This window comes from Pyrus communis, chromosome 8 (genome assembly GCF_963583255.1).
Source record: "Pyrus communis chromosome 8, drPyrComm1.1, whole genome shotgun sequence".
NCBI lineage: Eukaryota > Viridiplantae > Streptophyta > Magnoliopsida > Rosales > Rosaceae > Pyrus > Pyrus communis.
The window spans coordinates 17,398,884-17,424,377 of record NC_084810.1 but is presented as its reverse complement, the minus strand read 5'-3'; the positions used below and the strand labels follow the sequence as shown (position 1 = coordinate 17,424,377).

The 25,494-nt window shown below is 38.2% G+C and overlaps 4 protein-coding genes across 5 annotated transcripts; 1 reads left to right on the top strand and 3 right to left on the bottom strand.

Annotated features, from left to right (window-relative positions):
• Positions 1–1,315: 1,315 nt before the first annotated feature.
• LOC137742386 (uncharacterized) lies at positions 1,316–5,940 on the bottom strand. Of its 2 annotated transcripts, none has more exons than XM_068482240.1 (10): positions 5,806–5,940; positions 5,509–5,604; positions 5,276–5,342; positions 4,913–4,978; positions 4,057–4,150; positions 3,808–3,918; positions 3,110–3,210; positions 2,401–2,475; positions 2,217–2,309; positions 1,316–1,902 (listed from the first exon to the last, which is right to left on the bottom strand). In XM_068482240.1, the coding sequence occupies exons 2-10, from the start codon at positions 5,520–5,522 to the stop codon at positions 1,519–1,521; spliced, it is 1,005 nt and encodes a 334-aa protein (XP_068338341.1). In that variant the 5' UTR covers positions 5,523–5,604; positions 5,806–5,940; the 3' UTR covers positions 1,316–1,518. The 2 variants fall into 2 exon arrangements, with proteins under 2 accessions (XP_068338341.1, XP_068338342.1); XM_068482241.1 differs by having other exon boundaries at positions 3,158–3,210.
• A 550-nt stretch (positions 5,941–6,490) lies between these two features.
• LOC137743320 (uncharacterized) lies at positions 6,491–8,060 on the top strand. Its single transcript, XM_068483186.1, has 3 exons — positions 6,491–6,728; positions 6,828–6,948; positions 7,645–8,060. Exons 1-3 carry the CDS (start codon positions 6,534–6,536, stop codon positions 7,812–7,814), a joined length of 486 nt encoding a protein of 161 aa, XP_068339287.1. The 5' UTR covers positions 6,491–6,533; the 3' UTR covers positions 7,815–8,060.
• Positions 8,061–8,192: 132 nt separating this feature from the next.
• On the bottom strand, positions 8,193–10,921 carry LOC137741792 (serine carboxypeptidase-like). Its single transcript, XM_068481509.1, has 9 exons — positions 10,488–10,921; positions 10,206–10,374; positions 10,003–10,122; positions 9,612–9,755; positions 9,370–9,520; positions 9,155–9,246; positions 8,787–9,045; positions 8,552–8,685; positions 8,193–8,439 (listed from the first exon to the last, which is right to left on the bottom strand). The coding sequence occupies exons 1-9, from the start codon at positions 10,838–10,840 to the stop codon at positions 8,281–8,283; spliced, it is 1,581 nt and encodes a 526-aa protein (XP_068337610.1). The 5' UTR covers positions 10,841–10,921; the 3' UTR covers positions 8,193–8,280.
• A 3,353-nt stretch (positions 10,922–14,274) lies between these two features.
• Positions 14,275–17,477, bottom strand: LOC137742432 (vacuolar protein sorting-associated protein 24 homolog 1-like). Its single transcript, XM_068482298.1, has 6 exons — positions 17,222–17,477; positions 16,983–17,059; positions 16,398–16,500; positions 15,436–15,557; positions 14,804–14,995; positions 14,275–14,705 (listed from the first exon to the last, which is right to left on the bottom strand). Exons 1-6 carry the CDS (start codon positions 17,331–17,333, stop codon positions 14,625–14,627), a joined length of 687 nt encoding a protein of 228 aa, XP_068338399.1. The 5' UTR covers positions 17,334–17,477; the 3' UTR covers positions 14,275–14,624.
• Between the last annotated feature and the right edge of the window lie 8,017 nt (positions 17,478–25,494).

Genomic DNA, 25,494 nt, shown 5'->3' with positions numbered 1-25,494 from the left:
AACCTACTCCCACTGGGATTCTGAATTTTCCTCTTTTCGGGACTCCATTCCTTGCCGGTCGAGCATCCTGGTTGCACCAGGACTTCCCCGACCCTTTTCTATTCACCCAGACTACTTGGGATAAGACTTGGCTGACCCTGCTAGCTTGCCCGGGAGTTATTATTCGGCCCATAGTATTTATCATACCCTTGGGCCGAGCACATCCTGCCGCTCGACCCAACAATAATATTTTGGGCCCAAACAGTATCAAAATGATTTTTGAACTTTTTGTTGATTAGGAGCTAGCCAAATCTGGCTAGTCCTACTTGTTTGTCTCTTCAAAGATTTGATCTATCAGAGTTCCCCTAGTCGGAGTTCTGGATTCATAGCTGAAAAGCTGGATGCTAGACGGAATGTGCCTATATATTCCTGGAAGGACTTGGATGACTTAAGAAATATTTTGTTAAGTTTATTTTACTCAAGTCATTAAACATGTTAGAATAAAACACTTGGGGACTTTTCATCCTTTGCTTCCTTATCACGGAATATAGTTAATCCGACAATCTTTCCGAAGTCAACTAACTTCGAAGTGAGAAGTACTGAAGTAAAAAATAGGTAAGCTTGTAGGCCCGAGATAGGGCTCGAAGCACTCCTAAATAATGTTGATTCTGAAAAACATCACCTCCCAACCACCTCCTACCACGCCGCTGCTACCCCTGACGCTCCTCCCTGTAGTCGAGGAGGATTCTTGGAATTATGGTAAGACATTTCCACTTCAATCTTATGGGCTACATTAAATAGTTGCATTGGTAACAATTCTACTTGTTTTTATCTTCTGGACATCAAAGCACTACACCAATCAATCACTGAAGCTAGTATTGCCTATACTCGCCGCAATGCGAACTTTGTCACTCGTCGCCTTGCACGGACTGGACTTTCTTTGAGCCAAAGCTGTAAATGGCATGGTTCTCCTCCAAGTTTTCTTATTGATCTACTTGTAGAAGAATGTGTTAGGTATTGATTCAAAGATTGTACACCATTTCTACTCTTTTTGATGAAAAGAAATCTACTATCGTCTCTTTAAAAAAATAAAGACATGGCATGATTCTGAAAGGGAGGTAACGCCGTAACACTACACCGGGGTTATGACGAAGTATGCTTAGTCCGTGCCCATTTCATCGTCCTCCTATAATGCTTGATCGTATTTGTCTTCCTGTTTATTCGAACTTTATGACCATGAAAAGTTGTTGATTTTACACACAAGTAACATCCGCATAGCCCAAATAAAGTTATCAAGCTACGAAACCGAATGTGAGGAATCCATCAAGATCATCGGCGATTGCACTGTATATAAAGCACAACACATTGCATATCTTTTTGGAGAATGGCATTCCACAAAAAAGAAGTGATTGAAGTACTAAACAGTACGTATCGACGTCTAAAATAACTAAAATTAAGGCAAGAAACTAGATTAGTATTTGAACCCAACAATCCAAGCAGCAAGGCACCTCATGACATCACAAAGACCGAACCTCATAATTAGGTAATTTTGATGTCGTGAAGAAGGCGCGCAGCCATTGAACCATACCTTCTAGCTTCCCAATCAGTAAGTTTATCATTCTGAAGCCTTGTCATTGGCTCACAATCTTCCTCAACATTTTCATCGAAGGAACCAGTGTCACCTTTTTCCTTACGGCTCTCAGCTTCATCAACTTTCTGATCAATCACATTAACTGCGTTTTCTTCACTTGTATTTGCTTCATCAACTTTCTGATCAATCACCTTATCCACTTCTTCTGCACCACCCTCCACTTCATCCTCATTCTGATCAATCACCTCAGCTGCGTTTTCTGCGTAACCCTCCGGAGGCTTTAATGTCATAATGTAAAGTTGAATATCTGGATGTTGGTAGGTACTGTCCATCTGCAGGAGTTCGAAACAAAAAACACCTTGTATTTAGGAAAATCAAACAAAGGTAAGAGTAAACCTTCTCCCAATCTCAATCTCATATGTGGTGCATCATGAATGACACAAGACCCTGCAATAAGTTAGCCCCTAAGAATATCAATAATTCAATCCTTATACTAACATCAAATGTAATCAACGCCATAGCTCTTATTCGGATATTAACTACATGTCACAGGAACCAGGAATTTCACTTGCAAACCACATGCAGAAAATGTAAATACTGATAATTATTTGGATCTATATACTGTGTTAGAGAAACTAAGCTGTACCTTTGAATTTGGAACAGTTTTCACCTCGAAGTTTCTTTTCCACATTTGAAGCATTTGTTCATGGACACTTGTAGACCGAATCTCATACCCCATCTTCCCAAAATTGAAGCAAACCAGTGCATCAATAACAATGTTTAGAAAGTACAAATTAAAAAATAAATCTAAAACGTATGAAGTACCATACCAAAATTGTAGTTTTCGGCCCTGATAATGCATGTATTGTCTGCAACAATGGTTCCAACAGATTTTCTTTATAGACCTTAAATCCAACCAAGTAGAAAATAGATCAGTTAATACTAATTAACAATGTTAAAAGAGGAATATAACATCATACATGATGTTTTAAGGACCGATGTTATTCTGGAATCCCTAAACGAACAAAAGGAAAATAGAAATGGGAGGAGGAAAGAAGACTTTGGTGATCAGATCCTAAAGCAAGTGCGTAAAATGAATTCGAGAATCAATATCAAGAAAGAGTGCGACTGAGTTACTCACATATGAAAGTTTTATTTTTCTTTCTAAAAAGAAGCCATTACTTAAATCCCTAAAAATAGAAGTTCAATCTGGATATCTGGGCATGATGCTCCGTTTCCATTATACTTGGGAAATGAAAGCTAAAAGAATGAAAAGATTTTACTCTTCATCTTGGTGAAAAGGACATGGTTTGGTCGACCAATTAATGGGTCATTTCTGTTTAAAACCTTCCGTACATTCAGGGACTCCAGCCTTACTCAGATGTAATTCATTACAAGCCTTTCCCACTGAATACTAATGAAATCCAAAACTATCATGTCATGATAAATACTAGAGATATAACTATTTGCCATTGTAGGTCCATAAACTACTGAAGAAATTTGAAGTTTCAATTTTCAGCTGCAACCAAACGAACTTACAACATCAGTTCCAATGATGTAGTCAAATGGTGGTTCAACAGCTCTTACATGATCATCATTTCCCCAGCTCAACTCTGCTGCCTGGATCGACCCAAATGAGTCTTAAACAAAATAGCTTACATGAGTTGTGAGCAAAAGCCAAAAAGGGCAATTAAATTGACTAAACCAATCCAAACTTAAACAACAAAACCAATTGGCGCAGTTGGGAGTGTTGAAAGACTTATACTTCCTACACGGAACAGACTGGACATAAACAAAACATTTAATCGCACGCAAAGTCAGAAAACAATATTGGTCCAATTTACTGTAATTATCTTCCTAACTGCTCTACACCATATCAAATCTTAACATATAAATATGTTATGGTCTCCATCCCTCCCTCCCTTACACACAATCAATCAAGGCTGTTATGGTGCTTCTTTTGGTGAAATCTCTCAAAAACAACCAGTTCTAGCCCCATACCTCTTTTGATGGATACAAGTAGTATAACTACCCAAATTTTATTGATGTATGGGTAGCTCCAAGACTCAAAGTAATGCCCTCCGACAGCTAAATAGTTTACTAATTACCGCACTAGGGCACACCAAATGCATGTATATATATATATAAATACACTCACATGCACGCACACATTTATGAGAGCTAGTACATGCACAAAGGATTAAAAAAATTTCAGCAGATTCAAAGCAAACTAGAACCAGAATTCATCTGTGTGATCCTTGAAGTGTTCCGTTCAACATTTCTCATTAGCAATGGCAAAACCTCCACTTGATCTGTCGTGACCACATCACACCCCAGTAATGCCATGCCTGAAAGAAAAAAAACCAGATAAAACAGATGAATAACACTTGAGAAAGAAAATTAAAATACCAAATTCAAGTGGGGAAAGCATACAAAATCATACAGATAAAATTTAACATAAACTTAATAAGAAAAAAGGAACTCACCAAACCCAGCTACTCCACAACCTGCTCCAAGTTCAATGGCACGTTTTCCTTTCATTTTAGGTGGTGAGAACCTTCCCTTTCTGCAATTCTTTTCCTGGAATAACCAAAAATGTCACATTTACATTCATAAAGAAAAATCTGCCATGGAAGTACAGTATGTATGAACAAACGATGTGCTCAGGATCCAAAGAGAATCCAATAACTAACCAAAAGGGATAGGCTAACACCACCGACAGCATAAAAATCTATACCTAGAGCACAAAAATCATTTTATCAACAGGGACAGAGTATCAAAATTTTCAGCCAACTCAGTAACGTAGCAGCCTTAGGGATTGCCAGCTCCTCTGAGAAATAATCTCCGGCTCTGCCCAGGAAAATGATGGCAATAACATAAACGAAGGGTCCATGTGGTTGCTCCCCCTTGTTAGTCAACGGAGCAGCTGGGGCATCTAAAGCCTCTTTCGATTAAAAAACTTGATCTATAATTGCAGTCCCTTTGACCCAAAATGAAAGAGTTGAAAATCCTTTGATATTCCTAGGAACCAAAATGAAAGAGTTGGAAGATCACATTACCTAAACGCCTTGGTTGTTTTTCATTTCCTTTCATTTGATCAAATTCAAAATCATCAATGCATATTGCATAAACACATCTATTTTAAGTATGAACAGCCCTGATGTTCCTAAAATATCCAAATATTACATTCAACAAGGTGCAAAGGCCTCAAACTTTAACAAAGTTTAAAATCAATGATAAAAAGTCACCTACATGCATTATATCCCATGCGTATTTTGCGAATTGTGGAAACCAAAAAGATCGGAACTTGTACAAGAGTCTAGAGGGGATAACAGTCATTACCAGAAACTTGACAAAAACCAATGAGGCATCCCAAACTGTAGTTCCTAAATGCTTTGAATTGGGATCCTACGGAAAAGATAAAACATTCCACGGTCAGGGAAGAAGTTATTAGGACATATATGATCACAAAGCCAGTATTAAAGTTGATAACGGGTAACTCATGAAACAGAACATAGGATACCTACAAGCCGTGGTAGACGGTAAATGGCAAAAATAATCATACAGAAAAGTACAGGGCGGATCCTTCCAAAAGCACTAACCTTAACAATTTCTGATTGCAAAGATCTTTCTTAGCGCGTAACAATAATCCGAAAAAAAAAAAAAAAAAAAAAACAAACGCAAAAAAGGGAGAAGAGAACAAACCTGAGCAAACTGTAAGTCATGGCCCAAAACTTCCAAACTCATTGTAAACGTGGTGGGCGAGTTTAATCTGCAGCACAAAATCGCACCACCTTTAACAAACAATTACCCTTCGGAAGGTTTTATTTTTTGAATTGCACAAGTATGTTGATTTTCTAATAACAAATCCAAAAATTTCAAAACTTTATATAAAAATGTAACAATTAAATAGTAAAGATTGCCCATAATATTGATACCTGTCAAGCTCCATTTGATTGCTACAATGTTCCCCAAGAAAAATTGATATTCCAGAGCTGAAAACCCTACTCAAATAAGCAAATTGAAGTGCCACCCTACCATAATAATCAAGAAAAAAATTGAGCTTTTCAGTGCAATTAAGCAAGAACCTTTCCTTACATTAAACAAAAAAGAACAAAATTATCACTTTCAGTTCCAATTAGATAACTTAAACTCGATCTTAAACTCTTTTTGTACTTTGCACCTGAGGAATGAGAAAAAGAAGATCAAACTCAAAGTCCAAGTGAAGAAATTACCTGAAACTAAAGTGTCTTCCGAAACTCTGAATAAAGTGGACCGAACCGATGATTTTACCTTTTGAGTTTTGGGAAGACAAGGTTTAAAGAGAGGCGACAGTAGAACTGAACTAGAGAGGTGTACTTGGCTAAAAGCCCAATGCGGCTTCGACCCTGAACAATTTGAGGTCACATTTTTCAGGGCCATGATGGGTTTGGATTCTTTTTTTGTTGTCAAACGTTTTGGGTTTGGGCTTGGATTGCAAATGGTTGCTAAAATTTTGATGCATTACCTATAGATTGTAAGAACCGTCACTGATGGTTCAGCAGTTAAGGATGAATTTTAAAATTATATATTCTAGGTTCAATTATTAGAATTGTTAAATTGCACGATGGTGATCAGGAAAGTTAAAATGGCTCTGTAAGTTTTTTCAACTTCTAAAATAGTGAATTACCTAGCTAAGCCACCAAATGGTGCCTCTTTCAAAGAAGAAGCTATAGATTATTAAATTTGCACCTTGGCTCCCCTTTTCGTAAAATGATCCTTGTAGGATTCTTTTCCTAAGGATCCGGAAGATCTTGTGATCGTATTTGTTCATTATTACGCTTAGATTTCGTTAGATACTATTTATATTTAATGTTAAATTTTAAATCATTTATGACCAAGATACAATTACAAGATCCTCCGATCCCAGTTTCCCACAACTTTATTTTGAGAAAAGCAGTGAAGTAGGTGAAGCCGTGAGTGAATGATGGAAGCCGATGAGCCAACGACGATGATCTGCACATTGCTAGCAATAGACAACACCACCGGCTTCTCCTACAGAGTCTGCTCCGTCTGCGAGCGGACTCTCCCCGACAACCCTTCTTCCCTCTGCAAGTTCTGCAGCGTCAATGCCTTCAACCCCCGCTTTCCACGCACCAAACGCCTCTTTCGCCTTCTCGTAACTCCCTACCCTTTTCTTGGAAGGCTGTTTGCCCATTTCAAAAGTGCTTTTCATTTCTGCTGATTCGTATTGGGTTTCTTTGGGTTGTTTTGGCAGATGTCAATAGCTTCAGATACAAAAGTGCTTAATGTGATATGCTTTGATAGGGCTGCCAAGGTTCTATTTGGTTGCTCTGCTGAGGAGTTTTTTGACTTCGCCAAGTTTCACCCTTTTGCTGGTAAATCTCCCTTTCCCACTTCAGATTTTCATACCCATAATCCCATTTATGTGAATTTTTGTGTGCTTTTACTGTTCAGGAATAAACACCACTTAAAATTCAATCTTTTGCTTTGACAATGCGATAAATCTATTTTAAGCTAATCTAATTACGTGGAGCCATTTAGTGCTACGGTCTAGTGCAAGTCCTCTTCACTACTAAGTGAGAAATCATAGGTTTGATTCTCAATCAAATTATTGTAGGCCACCTCTTTAGTATAGATGATATCGTTTGTTCAAAAAAAATTACGTGTAGGGGAATTCAAGCTTCGATGCCGTGTCCAACTGGCCTAAAGCTGACATTTGCCACTCAAAATTTAATCTTAATGTTCCCATTTTGACTGATGTTTTGATGCTTTCGTAATCAATTGCAATGTGGTGTGCTTCTTTGGAGAAATACGAATATAGTAAAATTTTCTTATGATCTAAAATTAATGCAACTTTTTTTAGCAGCCATATGCTTTTTGGTAGCTTTATTGTATTCTCCCATGGTTGAATTTTTAAGTTCATCTTCAAGAAATTTTCTTATTGATTATTTATGGAAACTTGCTTCGTTTTCAACTTGTACAATATGTCACCGTTTTCCAGTAATGGCATGCATTAATGGGTGGCTCGATTTTTTGCCTAATTTGTTTCTGTTTTGGGATGTTTTCTGCAGCTGTTAATGCTAGCAGAATTCTGGACGGAGAGATGTTTAAAATGACACTATCCAAACCAAAGAATGGGAATGCACAACATCTGCGAGCAGTTCAAGTTGTTCCATTGAGGTCTGGTTTTCAGCCAGCAATTGTGAGCTTGAGGGAATTGTATGGAGTAAGAAGCTCTTGACTGTTGTTTTCATCTACTGTATATTGCTGTGTGCTTGCAAATACAACTGATTGTCCTTTTTGTTTTCATCAATATTGAATTTCTCTGCGTTCTCAAAGCACTTAACCTTTTTTTGAACACTTTAGGTATAGCACTCATTTATGCCCATATATCCGTGGGTGGTATTTGGATTGCCTGCCCTTATACTAGGAAAAACTAAGCCAACGGTACCAGTTAGGTGTGTTTGTCTAGCAATGATGCACGGACTCATGCCCTTTTTCATAGTTCTCCAAAGAATCACCTACCCAATTTTGCAATATATGGTTGTTAACTTTTAAAAGAATATGCTGGCTTTGCAATTACCAGATAAGTTGAACTTCCAAAAGACAAGAAACACTGTTGGAAAAGGTGAAATAGTCAAAGCAAGCATGGTAACTATAGTTATGAACAAGTATTTCATAATTCTGCCTGCCCAACAGACACCGGGTTAGAAACCGCGTGGTGGCAGGCTAGGATTGAGGGTATCAGCTGGGGCAACTCTTTTGCCTGACTCGGACACAGCCAGATTTCCTTGCATCCAGTTTGTAAGCATCTGTAATGCAGCTTCTGGTTGATCCATTGGAACCATGTGACCAGCATCATGAACCTGTTTTTGGTTACATACCAAATTTTCCGAAGTTACTATTTGTAATCAGATTGAGAGAGAGAGAGAGAGAGAGAGAGAGAGAGAGAGAGAGTTGAAAGAGGGAGAGAGAGACCTTGAGGAAAGCCAGAGGTCCATGGCTTTTTAGCAGTCCGGCATCTGCACCCGCAACCTTAAATGGAACAGTTTCTGCAGCTCCAAATGCTTTCTGACCAGACCATTCCATGGCATGAACCCACATTGAATTCCCTGCAAAATAGAGAGACGTCATGATATGAAAATTATCTAAAGTACATTATCCTCTCTAATACATTGCAACACGAACTTTTTGCTGGAACAAAGAAGCTCACCAAGCCAATTGCAGATGAAATCGTACTCCCCAGCATATACAAGCAGCTTTATTCCATCTTCAAGAAGGGCAGGAATTCCCACTTCCAGATTTCTCATCCAGTCATTCTGCATAGCATCATATACCGTAGTGCTGCATGAAACAAATTCGATGTCCCCAACTCCTAGGGCATCCCTAACCAGTTGCTTGTTCAAGAATGTCTCCATGTTCGAGAAGTCATAGCAAAAGCTCCCTTCACATTTCTTCCTAATATCATAGTGCTGCATATATCCAAAATAAGGTAGATTCTCAGCATACTTGAACTCGTTTTTAGGTTTGTTTAGAACTTATAGCTCTGACGATGATAAATATTTTTGCGTTTTTTCTTACATTTGTATCACCAAGTCTATGCATTATCTGGTTAACTATGCTGTTGCAAATACTAAATGAATCCTCACAAGCGTCTCCAGTCGTAGAGGCGGCTGACGGTTTGAAACATCAGAAAAGTACGTGAGCCGGATAATCTTGTTCAAACAACCATTATATCTCATTTGATATCGTAATCAACAGGTATGTGAAGAACAGAAGAAATGAAGAGGAAATACCGCAAGTCTTAGCTGACTCTTCGCAGTCTGGAATTTTCTGTGATATACTGTCGTAGTCAGGTTTTGTAATCAACTTCATTTCCAGTGCATAATCACTGTATGCCTTGTACTGGATTTCTGGATTGGTCAACCCATTCCCTATGGCGAAACCCTGTTCAACCGGAGGAGATAAACCGATCAGATCAGGACTACCATAGGAGATAAACCAAATGCAGTCAGCCTGTTGTAACTATTACAGATACCTTGAGGTTTATGTGAGTCCCTTCCTTTGCTTTGTTTCCTTTGTGAACCCGAGAAGCAAGCGCGGGAACGTAGTGCCCAGCATATGACTCTCCGGTAATGTAGAAATCATTTTTAGCAAATTGAGGATGTTGAGTGAAAAATTCCTGTCACCATGAAGAGAAGCTGGTAAATTCAAGGTCTCTAAGATTGATAAAGGAAAACTTCACTTGTTTGAGTTGCAATGTTGATGAAGTGCCTTCGTATGTATTTATGAAGGCCATTTTTAATGACAGTTGTTCACACGTGCGCGAATGATTATCATGATTATCGTTCGTTGATGCATATGATGGATGATTTCGTATACATCAACGATGAGTGCATGTCTGTTTAACAGAAAGTAATCATTAGAACCTGAAGAAAGTCGTATAAATCGTTGCTAACGCCTTCTTCGTTGTGACGAATGTCATCCGAATTTGTACTATAGCTGAAACCAGTTCCAACGGGTTGGTCAACGAAAAGAATGTTCGATGCCTGCCAAACAAGAACTCGTTCAGAAACACAAACAAGCGATAAACGATAAGAAAAAACACCTCGGCCAAGGACCATTACAGTACCTTGTCCCAGCCGTAGTCATTCCAAGTGAGTGACAAGTTCTTTTGAATGCGGAAGGGACCATTTTCATAAAACAAAGCCAGTTCACTGCTGCATCCCGGCCCTCCAGTCAGCCATATCACAACAGGATTGTTCTTGTTGGTCCTCGATTCGAAAAATAAGTAGAACATCCTGCAAAAAATAATGCAATTCGAGTAAAATTCAGTCCAGAATTTCATAGTTTCCAGTTTCCCAAATCAAATGTGATTTGAAATACAGTTTAAGATCAACCCTTTTGCTCTTACCTTGCAGCGTTCGAGTGGGGAAGGCGGTAGTAGCCGGCGTGGTGACCAAGCTCTTTAACAGAAGGACCCAAAGCGGCGTCAAGAAAGTGCATTTGGAACTGCTTCTCGACAATCTTAGCACCAGCATCACTCTCAGCATCCAATAAAGGCCTGTGGGGTAAAGTGTTGATATCATGCTTTGGGAACAAGTTGAGGGCTCTGATGAACTTCTCCGCTTGGCGTTTCGCGGAGAGGGTGGGGGAAGCCAAGCGAAGGCGGTCGCTGGCGGGGTTCGACGCAGATGATAAAAGTGGGAGGAGGAGGAGAAGGAAAAGAGAAGAGAGGGAAATGTGAGGGAAAGTAGGAGATGTCATTGTTGTTGGTTTGTTTTGTATGGGAAGAAAAGTGTGGGGTTTGGAGGGAATATATAGTGTTCGATGTAAACAAGAAGGAAAAAAACAGAGTTGGCATGAAGGATGGACTCTGGAGTACGAAATGTCCAACCCGTGGCGTAGGTAACGGCCTTTGTATTTATTATATTTTAAAAGAAAAATTGTTTAAAAAAAAAAAAAAAAAAAATTCTGGGGTCACTTAGTATTACGATATAGTAGTATTCATCTTCACTTGTAAGTGAGAAGTGTTAGGTTCGATGTTGAACCGTATTATTATGGCAGACTTATTGTAAGGCTTAACCTACTCTTTCACCTGATATTATTGTTTGTTAAAATAATAATAATTATAATAAATTTGCTGGTAAATCTTCATTTAATTGCGGTTAAAGAATGATCAAACAGCTAATTATTTTGTTTTTTTGAGATTATTGCTTTAAAGGGAAGTAACTCTTAAACCTCTCAATTAAAATTCTAATGTTCTCTTTGTTTGTTGTTTTCATTATATCATGTTTAAATGAGATTGATTAGATGATACCTTGTTTTCATTATAGTATGTTTAAATGAGATTGATTAGATGATACTTGATAAAAAAAAAAATTAATTGACAAATGACGAGATTTACAAAAATCATATATTTTATTATCTAATACTCGTCATAATAAGTTACTGTGAGTCAAAACTTAAAATTGACCTCGTTAGAAATATAAATATCGTAGTTGTATTCATGTTAGCTGGACTTTATACATATTATCTTATAATGTTCATGTGTAATTGTTGAGAATTGAATAATTGATGGAGATTTAAGAAATCATCAGACCCCGTCAACGACGAAAGAAAGAAGGGGCTTTAAGACAAGGAAAGACGTAAAAAAAAGAAAATAGGAACTTAAGGACCAGCTGTCACGCGTTTTCCTTTAAGAAAAAAAAAGTCTAAGCAGTTAGATACTTTATTTAAATCTAATTTTTTAAACTCAAAAATAATTTTGAAGTTTTAAACTTTAAAAATTTATTTGGTAGGACTATTTTCAAAAGTTAAACTCAAGATTAACTAAAAAAATATAATTAATTCTCTAAAAACATAAATAAAATAAAAAATGTTTTTAGAATTTTTAAACTTAAACTCACTCTTTCATTTTCTCTCTCTCCTTCCCTCTCACTTCAAATCTATCTCTCTGTTTTCTTCTTTCTCTCCCCCCTTCTTTTTTTTTTTTTTACTTTTTTTTTCTTTTACTTTTTTCGTCTCTGCTCTAATTTGATCTTTTCAATCTCTTGGTTTTCTCACTCATTCCTCTCTATCTCTTCCGATCCTCTCACTTCTTTCTCTTTCCTCCAATCATCTCATACTTTTTTTCCTCTTCTCTCCTTTTTCTCTCTCGACTCTCTCTTTTTAGATCTTTTTGTTTAGTTTAAATTGTATAATTTAAAAATTTTAAATCACATACCAAACAAGTTTTTGAGTCATAAAAAAAATTGTTTTCTATAAAAAATTTTAAGAAATGTTTTGAAAAATTATAAAAAATTTTAAATAGGATACGAAACAAGCCCTAAATTTTTTTTTTCATTTTCAAAAGTATTCATTGAAAAATCATTTCTTAAGTATAGTTCTTTTTAAGATTAAAAAACTTATTTGATTTAAAATTTAAAATTATTTTTAAATCTTAGCAATTAAAGAAACGAGAAAGGGAGAGAGGGGAGAGAAGGGAGAGAGGACCGAAAGAAAGGGAGAGAGAGGAAAGAGAATGGAGAGAGATTTTGGAGTGAGAGAGACGATAGATACAAGGAAAGCTGAGGCTTGAGGAAAAGAATCGGGAGAGAGAGAGGGGAGAGAAATCAGAGAGGTAAGAAGAGAGGGGAGAGAGAAAGAAAGGATGGAGAGAGAGAGAGACGATAGATACATATTATCTCATAATGTTCATGTGTAATAGTCATACTAAACAAGAATGATTGACTTGAGACTTAAAAAATGTTGCTGAATTAAAAAAAAGAAAACTAATGGAAAAGATTTGAAAACTTTAAATTTTAACGATAATGGCAAAATAAAGAGTAAAGTGAATAGTATCATATTTGACTTTTTAGTGTAAAAATGTGGTTTTTCCTTAAAATGAACGGTACTGCGGATTTTTCGTTAAAATTCTCTTAAAAAAACGAATTCAAGTTGCAAATCAAACAGACTCTAAGTTTATGAATTGATATTCCGTGGACAACTACTTTGTTTTATACTTTTTTTTTCGCAAATACAATTTCGAATAGTTCTAAGTTTACAAATGTGTGCTAAGCTTATTAATTATAAATTTGTTTCTTACAATAAAAAGTGGCCTTTTACCAAATTGTCGTACTTGCGTGTAAGGCATTGTTTGCCTGCACGCCAAAAATGTGTTTTCATAATATAATGATAAGAAAATTCTTTAAAAAGCCCCAAATAGAAGGACGATGCTTTGAAGAAATTGTCATCCCAAATGTTGGAGTGGTTTTAAATAATGGTAATCTATTAAGAAGTCGACCAAAAAAAAAACAACAAAAATTAGAAATAGCTAATTAAAGTAGATATGAGTTTAACAATTAGTACTACGGTCTGTTGGTATTCATCTTCACTCGTAAATGAGAAAATCTTAGGTTCAAGTAACGGGAATGGCGAGTTTGCAACCAATTTAGTGTAAATAACTAGTTGTGATTGAGTCATTATGTGGCTTAACCCAAATTCTCTCTCCCCAACAGAGTAAAACAGATGTGAGTTAAGCTAATTGGGTGATATAGTTTGTTTGCATACACTTGAGTTCGAACCCGCCTCTTTCCGTATATTAGAGTAGTTTAAAACATTTGCATTCTTGATAGAAATAACTAGATAAAATATTCATGGAATTAGTAACTTTTGCATGCGTGCCAAATTGCAAGGGAAAGAGCCAAGTATTTTAGGCAGCAACATTTTATGCAGGAATTTAATTAATTATATGTTGACTAGTTGAAAAGCAAATGAATTTGTTTTGCTGCATGATTGCTTAACATGATAGCGTGATTATTAAGGTGCATTTCCAGCTACGTCAGTTAAATCATGTGTTAAAGGAGAACATGATTTTTCCAATTTATTGGACGCTAAGTTTGACTCTGGAATCTGGAATATGGATCCAGCTTCTTGTGATAGCCAAGAACCACGGCTTTTACAATAAGTACTTCTGTCGAAGCACTATCCCAACCAAAATTCTTACCCAATTTGCTTTTACGACCAACTACGACGACCTACTTTGTCCATAAAGTCTAAAAAGGAGAATTTGATAATGATAGGAGAAATCTGATACAACCACAAGTTGCTAAAGCTAAATGTGGTTATTGAAACGACAACATGTCCGTATGTTAGGTTCAAAATTCATGCGTTATCATCACCTTATCGCTAAAGAACGGATAAGATGTAAAAAGAACGGATGATGCATGAGTGCAATACTTTTCATGCGTAAATTGCAATCCGTTTTGAGTACAGATATTGAGCGTAAATACACGGAGAAAGTAGATCGAAGCTCCAGCCGCAGTTACCAAAGATAGAAAAACATACGCAACGCAATACACAGTGATACTAGTTTGGTTGCAAGTTTCACGAAATGAGTTGCATTTGAATATTGCACAATAACGGCTTACTTGTAAACTCTTTCGGAAGCTGCTTCAATTTAATATACAGCAGACGATACATCTCTGGTGTCCTCTGTCAGTGGTAAACACGGGCTTTACTGCAGAATCCGGTCAGATAAAGGAGAATGGCTGAAGGGCTTCAACTTATCTTATGACCTAACGTTTGCAAGCCGGGCCCTTATTTCTTCCAACTCTGCCTCATCATCGACAACCTCAGCTATTGCCTCTTCCTGCAGAAGCAAAATGATGTATCATATTGTTCGGCTTCTTTGAAAGGTATAAACTTATGACTGGAAATGGGACTTCATGATAGTCACGTCACACATACCTCCTGTCTAGCTTGTGCAGTAGCAGGTTGCTTCAACCTCTCCTTCCTGACCGCTTCTGGAAGCTGGGCAGCAGTCTCACCAGCTATAGAAGTCAAAACTTTGTCGACTTCTTCTTCTATTTCTTCTTCTATGTCCTCGGAGTCTAGTGCTGTGTCAAGACTATCATTCACCACCTCTTCAATTACTCCTGCCTACAAATAAACATTATAACCATTGCTTGTTGACCAAAATACCTTACGAGTTACGACATTAAATAAACTATGGGAACAACTTGATGAAAAGCTAATTAAAGCAACAAACATAAGTGATGATAACATTTAATTCTTCCAGCAGGAAACATCTATATACAGTTGACAAACAAATAGATCTAACAGAGGCCATAATTTAAGAAAACTATTCTCCCAAAACCTATTATTTGCGGTTACATTTTCCCAAAACTTTTCATCTGGGACAAAAAGGGAGAAGAGGAAGAATATTTGGACAAATAACAAACTTCCAAATGCCAATGCAATTCTGTATACACATTATAGAAAAAATAATGTTGCTATGAGTATGATAAAACTGTGACAAACAAAATGAAAGACTGTCATGTTTGTGCTTCTGTGTAAGTGAAAGACAAATAACGGAGTACCTTGGTCATCTCCTTGCTAAATTCTTGCATCGTAACAGCCACTTCAGGAGCCTTCATGAGGTTATTGACAAGCTTCATAACCTCAGAACTCTTGGATAAATGCCCCACTGTACGGGCAATAGCTGCAGAATCAATGACAAACATAAAAATGATCAAACCAACCACCCATACTCATGTTAAACAAGGAAGCGTTCGGAAGGTGGTGATTAATTAAGCATATCAACAACAACAACAACAACAAAGCCTTTTCCCACTAAGTGGGGTCGGCTATATGAATCCTAGAACGCCATTGCACTCGGCTCTGAGTCAATTAAGCATATTAACAAACGGAGAAAAAAGGAAAAGAGAAAAGACTCCAAGAATATATTATCAGAAACCATAATGAGACCAGACTGAGTCAGTCCATAAAACAAGAAACTGTAAATTATTAGTAATCATAACCACAATAATGAAAAAAAAAAGTTTTCTCTTGCCACCCCCTCAATATAAAACACTAGTTTTACCAACACCTCCTAGCAGAACATTTAACTTTTCCTATATTAAAGATAGTTCATCTTCAAATTTGTTACAAGTTAACTTCACGTTGTGTTTCCTGGTTGCTAGTCTAAGAATCACCTCCAATAAGGAGGCCTAACTTCCCATTGTGTTGCAGGGTTGCGCTAGTCTAAGAATCATCTTCTCTAAGAAGGCATCAGTTGTCATTTCAATCCACTAGCACGTAACAACCTAAAGAGATTTCTAGTTTAAGACATGTAATGACATTAGTCTATAATATCGCATACAGCTACTATGTTCAAGCTCTACAATAAGATTTCAGTTTTAAAATCCAAAATAAACTACTCTACTTAAACAGGTAATCATGCGATAACGGGAATCTGAGGTTATTACTAAAGCAGCACTTCCAATGGTGATGGAATGTATACAACCATACTGAACCATATGCTTGCGTATTACATACTTACCAACACTCTCCCCAAGGTGCATTGATATTGAATTCAGTTGTGCCCTATTTTCATGAAGACGGTTCACTGTCCTTCTAGATCTCACAATTTCTTTAGCAAGTGACTGAAATAATTAACACAGAGTAGATAACTGAATATACAGAAGGGAAGACGGATGACCGCATGGAATGTCAAACAACAGCCGGTAATTAAACTAACAAACTAATCAAAGATAAGTTCTGTCAATTTATGAACTATCATACAACACAGAAACCGATCGCAGGGATCATAATAAATTGACAGCCACTCATCTCCCTTCATTAACAGTTAATGGCTATAAGTACAGAATGAAAAGTTCAGTTGTATAAGTTCACGGTCCGAGTAGAAAAAGCAGAGCAATATTATAATGGCTGGACTGGACATTTCTATCCCATTTCGATTTCGTTCAAATTAACCGCAACATGTATTCTGTAGAGCCTACTAATACTATGATTTGGTGTACATCAAAGGATATTCACAGACGACAAACTCATCGAAACAAATTTGGAGAATTTGGAGTGCAAAGCCTTGGCTCAGAACCAAATTTAAAAGGGGAAAAAATAATACCTTTGCAGAACCCATGTCATTTCTCTTGGCAGCCTCTCTGATTGCTTTCTGTACACTTTTCTCTTCTCTTTGTATATCTGATGAAAACCCATTGCAGAACAACCAAAATTAAAACTACCCATTAATCCGATTTCCTGATCCATGAACCTAAATCATCATGTAAATCAACCCACAACCCAAAATTTCGAAGAAAATTGAAAATTATGGTAAAAATTAGAGCTGGGTAAGTTAAAATTTACCTCGAATTTGTCGTTCGATGTTGCGGCACTCCTGGCGAAGCTTGCGCTGCCAATCTCTCAATTGCTGCTGTGGATTTGGCTTTGGCTTTATTATGCTCATCACCCTCTCCATATTTTTATTATTATTATTATAATTTTCGAATTTGAAAAGTTGGGGTTTCTGATTGCTGGTAAGGAACTAAATTCTGCGATGCTTTGCTTGATTTTGAAGCGAGGACGAGGAGGACGATGATCGAACTCCAAATTATTAAAATTAAATTGTGAAAAAGGAAAAAGGCAAAACTTATCTGGGTTTTTAAGCCCATACACCCTTAATATTCTTTGGGTCTGTGTGACCGGTTTAATATCAATTAGCGTGGATCAAGTGACTACAGCCCAAAAATAGTTTTGTAAACCCAAAGAAAGATTTATTTTATTTTTATTTTATTGCGGTATATGGAGATTATATTTAAAAAAGTATAACGTTTGCCATTTTAAAATTGCACATTTTGCGGGTGATGGTTTTATGATTATATAAATAAATTTTAAGACGGTGAGAGGTGGTGATGAGGATGATGTTGCGGTTGCAACGAGGATGGGGGATGGTGGCACGGTGGTTAGTGTGGTGGGGTATGCGTTGTGGTATTGGTGGAGGCAGTTAAGGGCTACAGTAGTCTTAGGCCTACCCTCAATTAAAATATAAGAAATCCTGTACTTGTTTGATGCCCCTTCTCACAACAAATCTTGGCTCCGCCACTGCGTGATGGCAATAGTGGGGTGGGAAGGGTAACGGTGGTGGGAGTTTAGGCTCCAGGTTTATTGTCCCCTAAAATGTGTCTCATTTGTGTCTCCTTGCTAATATGTTGACGCATGTCTTTTAACTTAACTTAAAATTTTACTTTGTTAACTTTATTTATTTAACATTTACAACAACAACAAAGCCATTTCCCACCAAGTAGGGTCAGCTATATGAATCCTAGAACGCCATTGCGTTCGGTTTTGTGTCACTTCTTCTATTAGATTCAAGTACTCTAAGTCTTTTATTTATTTAACATTTAAATTAAAAAAAAATCCAAAATAATAAGAAATTGTTGGGTTAACAAGGTGAGCAAACCCAAATAAGATTCTTCACTTTCTTTATGTGGTTGTTGGGTTGCCTGGGCGAACAAACTTCTCTGTTTAACCTTTTGTGTAGACAATGAGATTAATGAAGACAAGTTTCTGCGTCCTAAGGTACCGTTTGGTACGTGGGACGGAACGGAACAGAGTGAGACAAGGCGTTCCGTCCCACGTTTGGTGCGCCTAAAACGGGTGGAACGAGCTGTTCCACGGGACGAGTTTTGGGTGAATTTTCGTTCCACCTCACCCCCTGGAACGACTCGTTCCACATCTGTGGAACACAAAATTATAACCTCTCCGTCTCCTTCTTCTTCCTCCTTGTTTCCATCCGAGGGCATCTTTGCTCCCGCTCCGTTCCGTTTCGTCCTGTCCCGTCCCATTCCGTTCCGTCCCGTCCCGTCTGCATACCAAACGATACCTAACTGAACGGTGACCAAACTTTCTTTCCAAAGATATGAATCATGTATGGATATATATACACTTATTAAACCATTTATAATTTTCTTGCTGAAATATTCATGTATAAATTTGACTCATATATTGTATTTTTCATTTTTCCTTAAGGACATGGACGGAGAAGATAATCCCAGTGAAGCCAATGAAATAGAAGCATATGAAAAGTCACTTTTGAATTATGAAATAGGTATTGACTTGAATTCTGTTATAGATTGTGAAAACAATGAAATAGTAGATTTGGAAAAGAAAAAAAATGATGTTTGGAAAGAATGAGTTCTAGTATTTGTCATTTTACAATGCATATGCTTATACCGTTGGCTTCAGTGTTCAAAAAAGTAAAGCTCATAAAAATGAGGGTGGCAAGTTGACGGATAGATTGCTCTTTGGAAGGGCATGGTAAAAAAAAAAAAAAGCGTGATCCCAATGTTGAATCTCATCACGCTAAAACAAGATTTGGATGTCAAGCAAGGATGCAAATTAGTTTGGTCGATCGACAAGAACTATAAGATTATTAAATTTATTCCTGATCATACACATCCAACATCAAGTCCTAGTAAGACGCATTTTTTTAGGTCACATAGGAACATGTCTCTTGCACAAAAAGTTGAAGCTAATATGGCTAAAAATTGCACCAAGGGAAAGTGTCAAATTTATGAGTAAACAAGCTGGTGGTCGTCAAATCTTGGATTCATTCATGATGACTATAAGAACTATTTGCATTCCAAGCGAACAATAGAGATGAAGTTAGGTGATACAGGCGGAGTGTTGGAATATTTACAAAAAATGCAGTTGAATGATCCTAATTCCTTTTATGCTATAGAAGTGGATGAAGATGATTTGATTACTAATATCTTTCGGGTTGATTCAAGGATGATGGTGGATTATGATTATTTTGGTGATGTTGTATGTTTTGATACCACATATAGAAAAAAATAAAAAAGGAAGGCCTTTTGCGATGTTTGTTGGTATCAACAATCATAAACAAATGGTTGCATTTGGTGCTGCATTATTGTATGCGGAGACAGATGCAACTTTCAGTTGGTTATTTGATACTTTTGCCAAGGCTATTTATGGAAAAAAAAAAAGTATTCTAATTGATCAAGATGCAGCAATGGCCAAATCATGGTTTGAGAAATGGCCACAAGCGTGTCATCGTTTATGCATTTGGCACATATACCAAAATGCAACCAAGCAACTTAAAAGTGTTTTTGAGAATTTTAATGATTTTGCCAAGGATTTTAGTGGTTGCATATACAGCCATAAGGACGAAGATGATTTTCTAGATGCTTGGAATAACACGCTGCAGGCATATAACCTTACAGACGATGATTGGTTGAATCAATTGTTTGCCATAAAAGAGAAATAGGCATTAGTTTATGGGTGGCAAACTTTTTGTGTTGATATTACTACTACTCAATGCAATGAAAGTATGAACAGTGCTATTAAGAAGTATGTCAACTACAAATATGATTTGTTACGATTTGTTAAACATTTTGAAAGGTTGGTTGATGATTGTCGATATCAAGACTTGAGAGCTGAATTTAAAGCAAGTCAAAGTTCTCATGCATTGTCATTTCCAGTATAAATATTAAAGCATGCAACAAGTATTTATACACCAGTAGTGCTTAAATGGTTTCAAAACACATTATGTAAAGCTCATATTTGTGTCTTGATCTTCAATGGTGAGATTGGAAGCGTCAGCAAATATGAAATCATCCCTCATATGAAGAATTGGCACTATATAGTCACATTTGACTTGACAGACTGCATTATGTAGTTGTAAGAAGTATGATTTTGCAGAATTCTTGTGTGCACATTGTGAACACGAAAAATTCCTGAAAACAAGAAACAAGAATACGTGTACAAAAATAATATTTTTGTGTTTAATGATTTTGGGGTTACGATCTCTCTCAAATTTGGTCCTCTGATTCTATCTTCGTAGGGTGTAGGTTTGTGGATGAGTTGTTGATCCAAAGGGCCGTCGGGGCTTGATCTAAGGATGAACAGTTGATGAACGGATCTTCAAGGGGCGTTGGGCTTGATCTTGAAGAATGGGTGTGTGGGTTTGTTGAGGTTGTTGATCCAAAGGGCCGGTGGGGCTTGATCTTAGGATGAACAGTTGATGAACGGATCTTCAAGGGGCGTTGGGCTTGATCTTGAAGAATGGGTGTATGGATTTCTTCAAGGGCTTTTGGGCTTAGTCTTGAAGAACGATTGGATGTGTGGATTTGTTAAGGTTGTTGATCCAAAGGGCCGTTGGGGCTTGATCTTAGGATGAACGGATGATGAATGATGAACACTTTCTTCAATTGGCCGTCGGGGCTTGATCTTGAGTTGGTGGGAGTTCTTCAAGGGCCGTTGGGGCTTGATCTTGAAGAAGGATTTGACGAAGAACGAATAGTGCTTTCTTGATCCTTCGGGATTTCTTGGGAATTTGGATGCTTGAGAGCTTTGGAGTTTCAAAGCTTCAAGGATTTGGGGAATTCTCTTCCAATTTGGGAGTAGAGAAATGTATTTGTGAATTGGTTTTCCTTGGTCATTCCTCTTGATGGAGAAGCCTATTTATAGGTTTTGAGAATGAATCACCACCATTCATTTTTTTGGTGAAGTGAGTGGAGGTTGTAGGTGAAGTAAGTGTGTGAGGTTGGTGAAGTAAGTGGAGGTTGTAGGTGAAGTAAGTGGATGTTGTGGGTGAAGTAAGTGCGTGAGGTTGTAGGTGAAGTAAGTGGAGGTTGTAGGTGAAGTAAGTGGATATTGTAATTTTAATACATTGGTTAACATTTATTTTACTGAAATTTCGATGTCTACAAATGCCCAAACTTCAAGGCGCGTCGTAGACATGTGTTTGTCACGTGTAGAAGATGCGTTTTGAAGTCCCTTAATGTAGATGTCAACCCAAGGGCCGTCGAGGCTTGATCTTGAATTGGGCTGGAAATTTCTTCAAGGGCCATCGAGGCTTGATCTTGAGTTCGACTGGAAGATTTTCTGGTTTCCTCCAATCGTTGATTTTCCACAGGCTTAATCTTGAACTGGGCTGGAGGATTCTTTTGGTCTCCTCCGAAGGTCTGAATTTACTCCTTTCATCTGGAGTTGAATTTGATTCAAGGGTGGTGAACACTTGATTTTGAATCGGACTTGTGATTTCTTCAAGGGCCATCGAGGTTTGATCTTGAGTTCGACTGGAAGATTTTCTGGTTTCCTCCAATCGTTGATTTTCCACAGGCTTAATCTTGAACTGGGCTGGAGGATTTTTTTGGTCTCCGCCGAAGGTCTGAACTTACTCCTTTTATCTGGAGTTGAATTTGATTCAAGGGTGGTGAACACTTGATTTTGAATCGGACTTTTGGTTTCTTCAAGGGCCATCGAGGCTTGATCTTGAGTTCGACTGGAAGATTTTCTGGTTTCCTCCAATCATTGATTTTCCACAGGCTTAATCTTGAACTGGGCTGGAGGATTCTTTTGGTCTCCGCCGAAGGTCTGAACTTACTCCTTTTATCTGGAGTTGAATTTGATTCAAGGGTGGTGAACACTTGATTTTGAATCGGACTTGTGATTTCTTCAAGGGTCATCGAGGCTTGATCTTGAGTTCGACTGGAAGATTTTCTGGTTTCCTCCAATCGTTGATTTTCCACAGGCTTAATCTTGAACTGGGCTGGAGGATTCTTTTGGTCTCCCCCGAAGGTCTGAACTTACTCCTTTTATCTGGAGTTGAATTTGATTCAAGGGTGGTGAACATTTGATTTTGAATCGGACTTTTGGTTTCTTCAAGGGCCATCGAGGCTTGATCTTGAGTTCGACTGGAAGATTTTCTGGTTTCCTCCAATCGTTGATTTTCCACAGGCTTAATCTTGAACTGGGCTGGAGGATTCTTTTGGTCTCCGCCGAAGGTCTGAACTTACTCCTTTTATCTGGAGTTGAATTTGATTCAAGGGTGGTGAACACTTGATTTTGAATCGGACTTGTGATTTCTTCAAGGGCCATCGAGGCTTGATCTTGAGTTCGACTGGAAGATTTTCTGGTTTCCTCCAATCGTTGATTTTCCACAGGCTTAATCTTGAACTGGGCTGGAGGATTCTTTTGGTCTCCCCCGAAGGTCTGAACTTACTCCTTTTATCTGGAGTTGAATTTGATTCAAGGGTGGTGAACACTTGATTTTGAATGGGACTTGTGATTTCTTCATGGGTCATCGAGGCTTGATCTTGAGTTCGACTGGAAGATTTTCTAGTTTCCTCCAATCGTTGATTTTCCACAGGCTTAATCTTGAACTGGGCTGGAGGATTCTTTTGGTCTCCTTCGAAGGTCTGAACTTAACTCCTTTTATCTGGAGTTGAATTTGATTCAAGGGTGGTGAACACTTGATTTTGAATCGGACTTGTGATTTCTTCAAGGGCCATCGAGGCTTGATATTGAGTGAAAATAGGACCATGAGCGGTTTCAGGATTCAGACACATGGCAGGCAAGCACGAGGTGGAGGTGATGACCTGTTTCTTTGTTCAATCTTTCCAATTCATATTTGAAGAGGGTTAGAGGATGACTCAGCATATGCAGTTGTTGCGTTTGCTGACGATCCACAAGATTGATGTTTCATTGTCACTCGTCTTAGCTGTTCTCCAAGAAGATGTGGTCCCTTCTCTGGAAGTGTATCAACCGTTGAAGATGACTACTCGAGAGCAACGCTAGGTAAGCAACCAGGGAATAGATTCCAGGTAGTCGGTTCCAGATCGGAAGACAGACTCCAAGTGCCGGCTGATTGCTCTCTTTCTCTTTGCCCTGCGAGTAAGAACAAGGACAAAGGGAAGGACATGGAGAAAGCATGATATGAGATACTTTTGCTTTTTGAAGAAGTGTTGACGATTTAACGGCGTCGCGCGGCGAGGCTTTGCTCTTTGGTGACTGCGCCAGCGGAGGGTTGTTGAGGCTTCTCGAGCTCTTTGATTAGAACAATGATGTCGAGCTTGGATTTGACTTAAACTCTTCTGTCTGGATGGTGCTGCAGGGGAAGGCGTCGTGCTCCAGCAGTTTGTTCCAGCTCCTACCGCATTCTTCTCTGCTTGTTTCTTTTACATAGCCGAGGTGGTGCGCAACCCTTTGCCTTTGAATGGTCTTTCAAGGCATCACTTCTCAGCAATTCATCTATGCTTGGCAGCTTCAGTGTAAAGAGCCGACACTCCGTCGCCTGTCCTGAAGTATGCACTGAGGGAATTCAAGACTCAACAACAGTTGAAGACGAGCACTCGAGAGCAACGTTTTGCTTTTGCCCTTGATGATATGAGATACTTTTGCTTTTGAAGAAGCAGCGAATGAATCAGCACATATATTTGTTGTGCTTGTCTCCACATGCTTCGATGTATCATTTTCACTTGCCTTACTTGCTCCCTTTGCAGAAGTGGTATTTCCTTATGCAGGTTTGACATCTTCTCTTGTAGTATTTGTCCTCTGATACAGGAGTGGAATGCAAACCTTGCATTTGAATGGACCATTACTTCTTGGTGGCAGCGCAAGTTTGAGGGAAGGTTCCGACATATTGCTTTCTCTGTTCTTGTCTTGGCAGGTGAGAACAAGGGCAAAGGAAAAGACAGGGAAAAAGCATGATATGAGATACCTTTGCTTTTGCCCTTGATGATATGAGATACTTTTGCTTTTGAAGAAGCAGCGAATGAATCAGCACATATATTTGTTGTGCTTGTCTCCACCTGCTTCGATCTACCGTTTCCTCCTGCCTCATCTGTACTCCATGCATCTGGTATCTTCTTTGGGAAAGAAGAAAATTGAGTATTTCGAGAGGCTTTGCTGGGAGTGCGCCCTCAGAGGTGAGGAAGAGTTGGGCATTTTTTTTTTTTTTGCAGGTCTGCCTTGCCATAAAAGATGAAGGTCGACATATATAGGGATTTCCCAATAGCAAGTGGTGGTACTGTTCCTTTACCATTGTCGACAACTGTTGGGTAATTGAAACAGTAAGATTCACGCGTTCTCAACTTTGTCAGAAATCTTTGACAAAGTTGCTTGTAATGTCTGCAAAGTTGAGGTTACATGTGAAAGGTACTGACAAGTTTTGATCTAGCAAATCCGGCTTTTTGAAATTCAAAGAGTGATGACTCTTCGATCCTTGAATAAGCGGCCCAGCTTTTGAGGTTGGCGAAAGTGTGGTAGTTGGGATAATGACCTCCACGCGTTTTCAACTTTGTCAGAGATCTTTGACAAAGTTGCACGTGTTATCTGAAAAGCCGAGATTGTGTCTGAAGAGCGTTGCCGAACTTTACGCAGGAAAATCCGGCTTTTAAGATTTGAAGAGTGGTGTCTCTTCAATTTTTTTGAATCGGTGGTTGTGTCGCCTCTCCTTTTATAGAGGTATCGATCACCTCCAACATGCACACTTTGAAGATTGACCATTCGTGAAAATCGTTTCCGGTGTATTTTGTTTTAACGGCCTTTTGAGATTTTACTCCATCCAACCCTTCTCTTTCAACACCTTTGAAAATGGCTAACCCATCTAACATTTGCTTAGATTTGAGTCTCAGCAGTGATACGGGTGCGCCGCATCAGGGTAATGTATGGTGCCCGTCTTTCTTATCTTCTAGTGGTCCTCTTACAGGTGAAGACTCTGTGATGAAGGATGCAACAACAACTACAATAGTAGCTAGGAACCTCCTCACTCCTAGAGATAGTAGGCTGCTTTCAGGACGGTCCGAGGAGTTGGCCGTTCAAGAGTCCCTAGCTCT

Excerpts from the sequence above, each read along its gene's own strand:
- LOC137742386 (XM_068482240.1), bottom strand. Across the intron at positions 4,979-5,275 it reads ATGACTTACAGTTTGCTCAG|GATCCCAATTCAAAGCATTT; the intron begins GTTTGTTCTCTT and ends TCTTTTCCGTAG. Across the intron at positions 4,151-4,912 it reads TGGTTTTTGTCAAGTTTCTG|GAAAAGAATTGCAGAAAGGG; the intron begins GTAATGACTGTT and ends TGGTTATTCCAG.
- LOC137743320 (XM_068483186.1), top strand. The coding sequence starts at position 6,534 with ATGATGGAAGCCGATGAGCCAACGACGATGATCTGCACATTGCTAGCA. Across the intron at positions 6,729-6,827 it reads AACGCCTCTTTCGCCTTCTC|ATGTCAATAGCTTCAGATAC; the intron begins GTAACTCCCTAC and ends TTGTTTTGGCAG. Across the intron at positions 6,949-7,644 it reads CAAGTTTCACCCTTTTGCTG|CTGTTAATGCTAGCAGAATT; the intron begins GTAAATCTCCCT and ends TGTTTTCTGCAG.
- LOC137742432 (XM_068482298.1), bottom strand. The coding sequence starts at position 17,333 with ATGGAGAGGGTGATGAGCATAATAAAGCCAAAGCCAAATCCACAGCAG. Across the intron at positions 17,060-17,221 it reads CATCGAACGACAAATTCGAG|ATATACAAAGAGAAGAGAAA; the intron begins GTAAATTTTAAC and ends GGTTTTCATCAG. Across the intron at positions 16,501-16,982 it reads ATGACATGGGTTCTGCAAAG|TCACTTGCTAAAGAAATTGT; the intron begins GTATTATTTTTT and ends TAATTATTTCAG.
- LOC137741792 (XM_068481509.1), bottom strand. The coding sequence starts at position 10,840 with ATGACATCTCCTACTTTCCCTCACATTTCCCTCTCTTCTCTTTTCCTT. Across the intron at positions 9,521-9,611 it reads GGACTCACATAAACCTCAAG|GGTTTCGCCATAGGGAATGG; the intron begins GTATCTGTAATA and ends CCGGTTGAACAG. Across the intron at positions 9,046-9,154 it reads ATAGACTTGGTGATACAAAT|CACTATGATATTAGGAAGAA; the intron begins GTAAGAAAAAAC and ends GGATATATGCAG.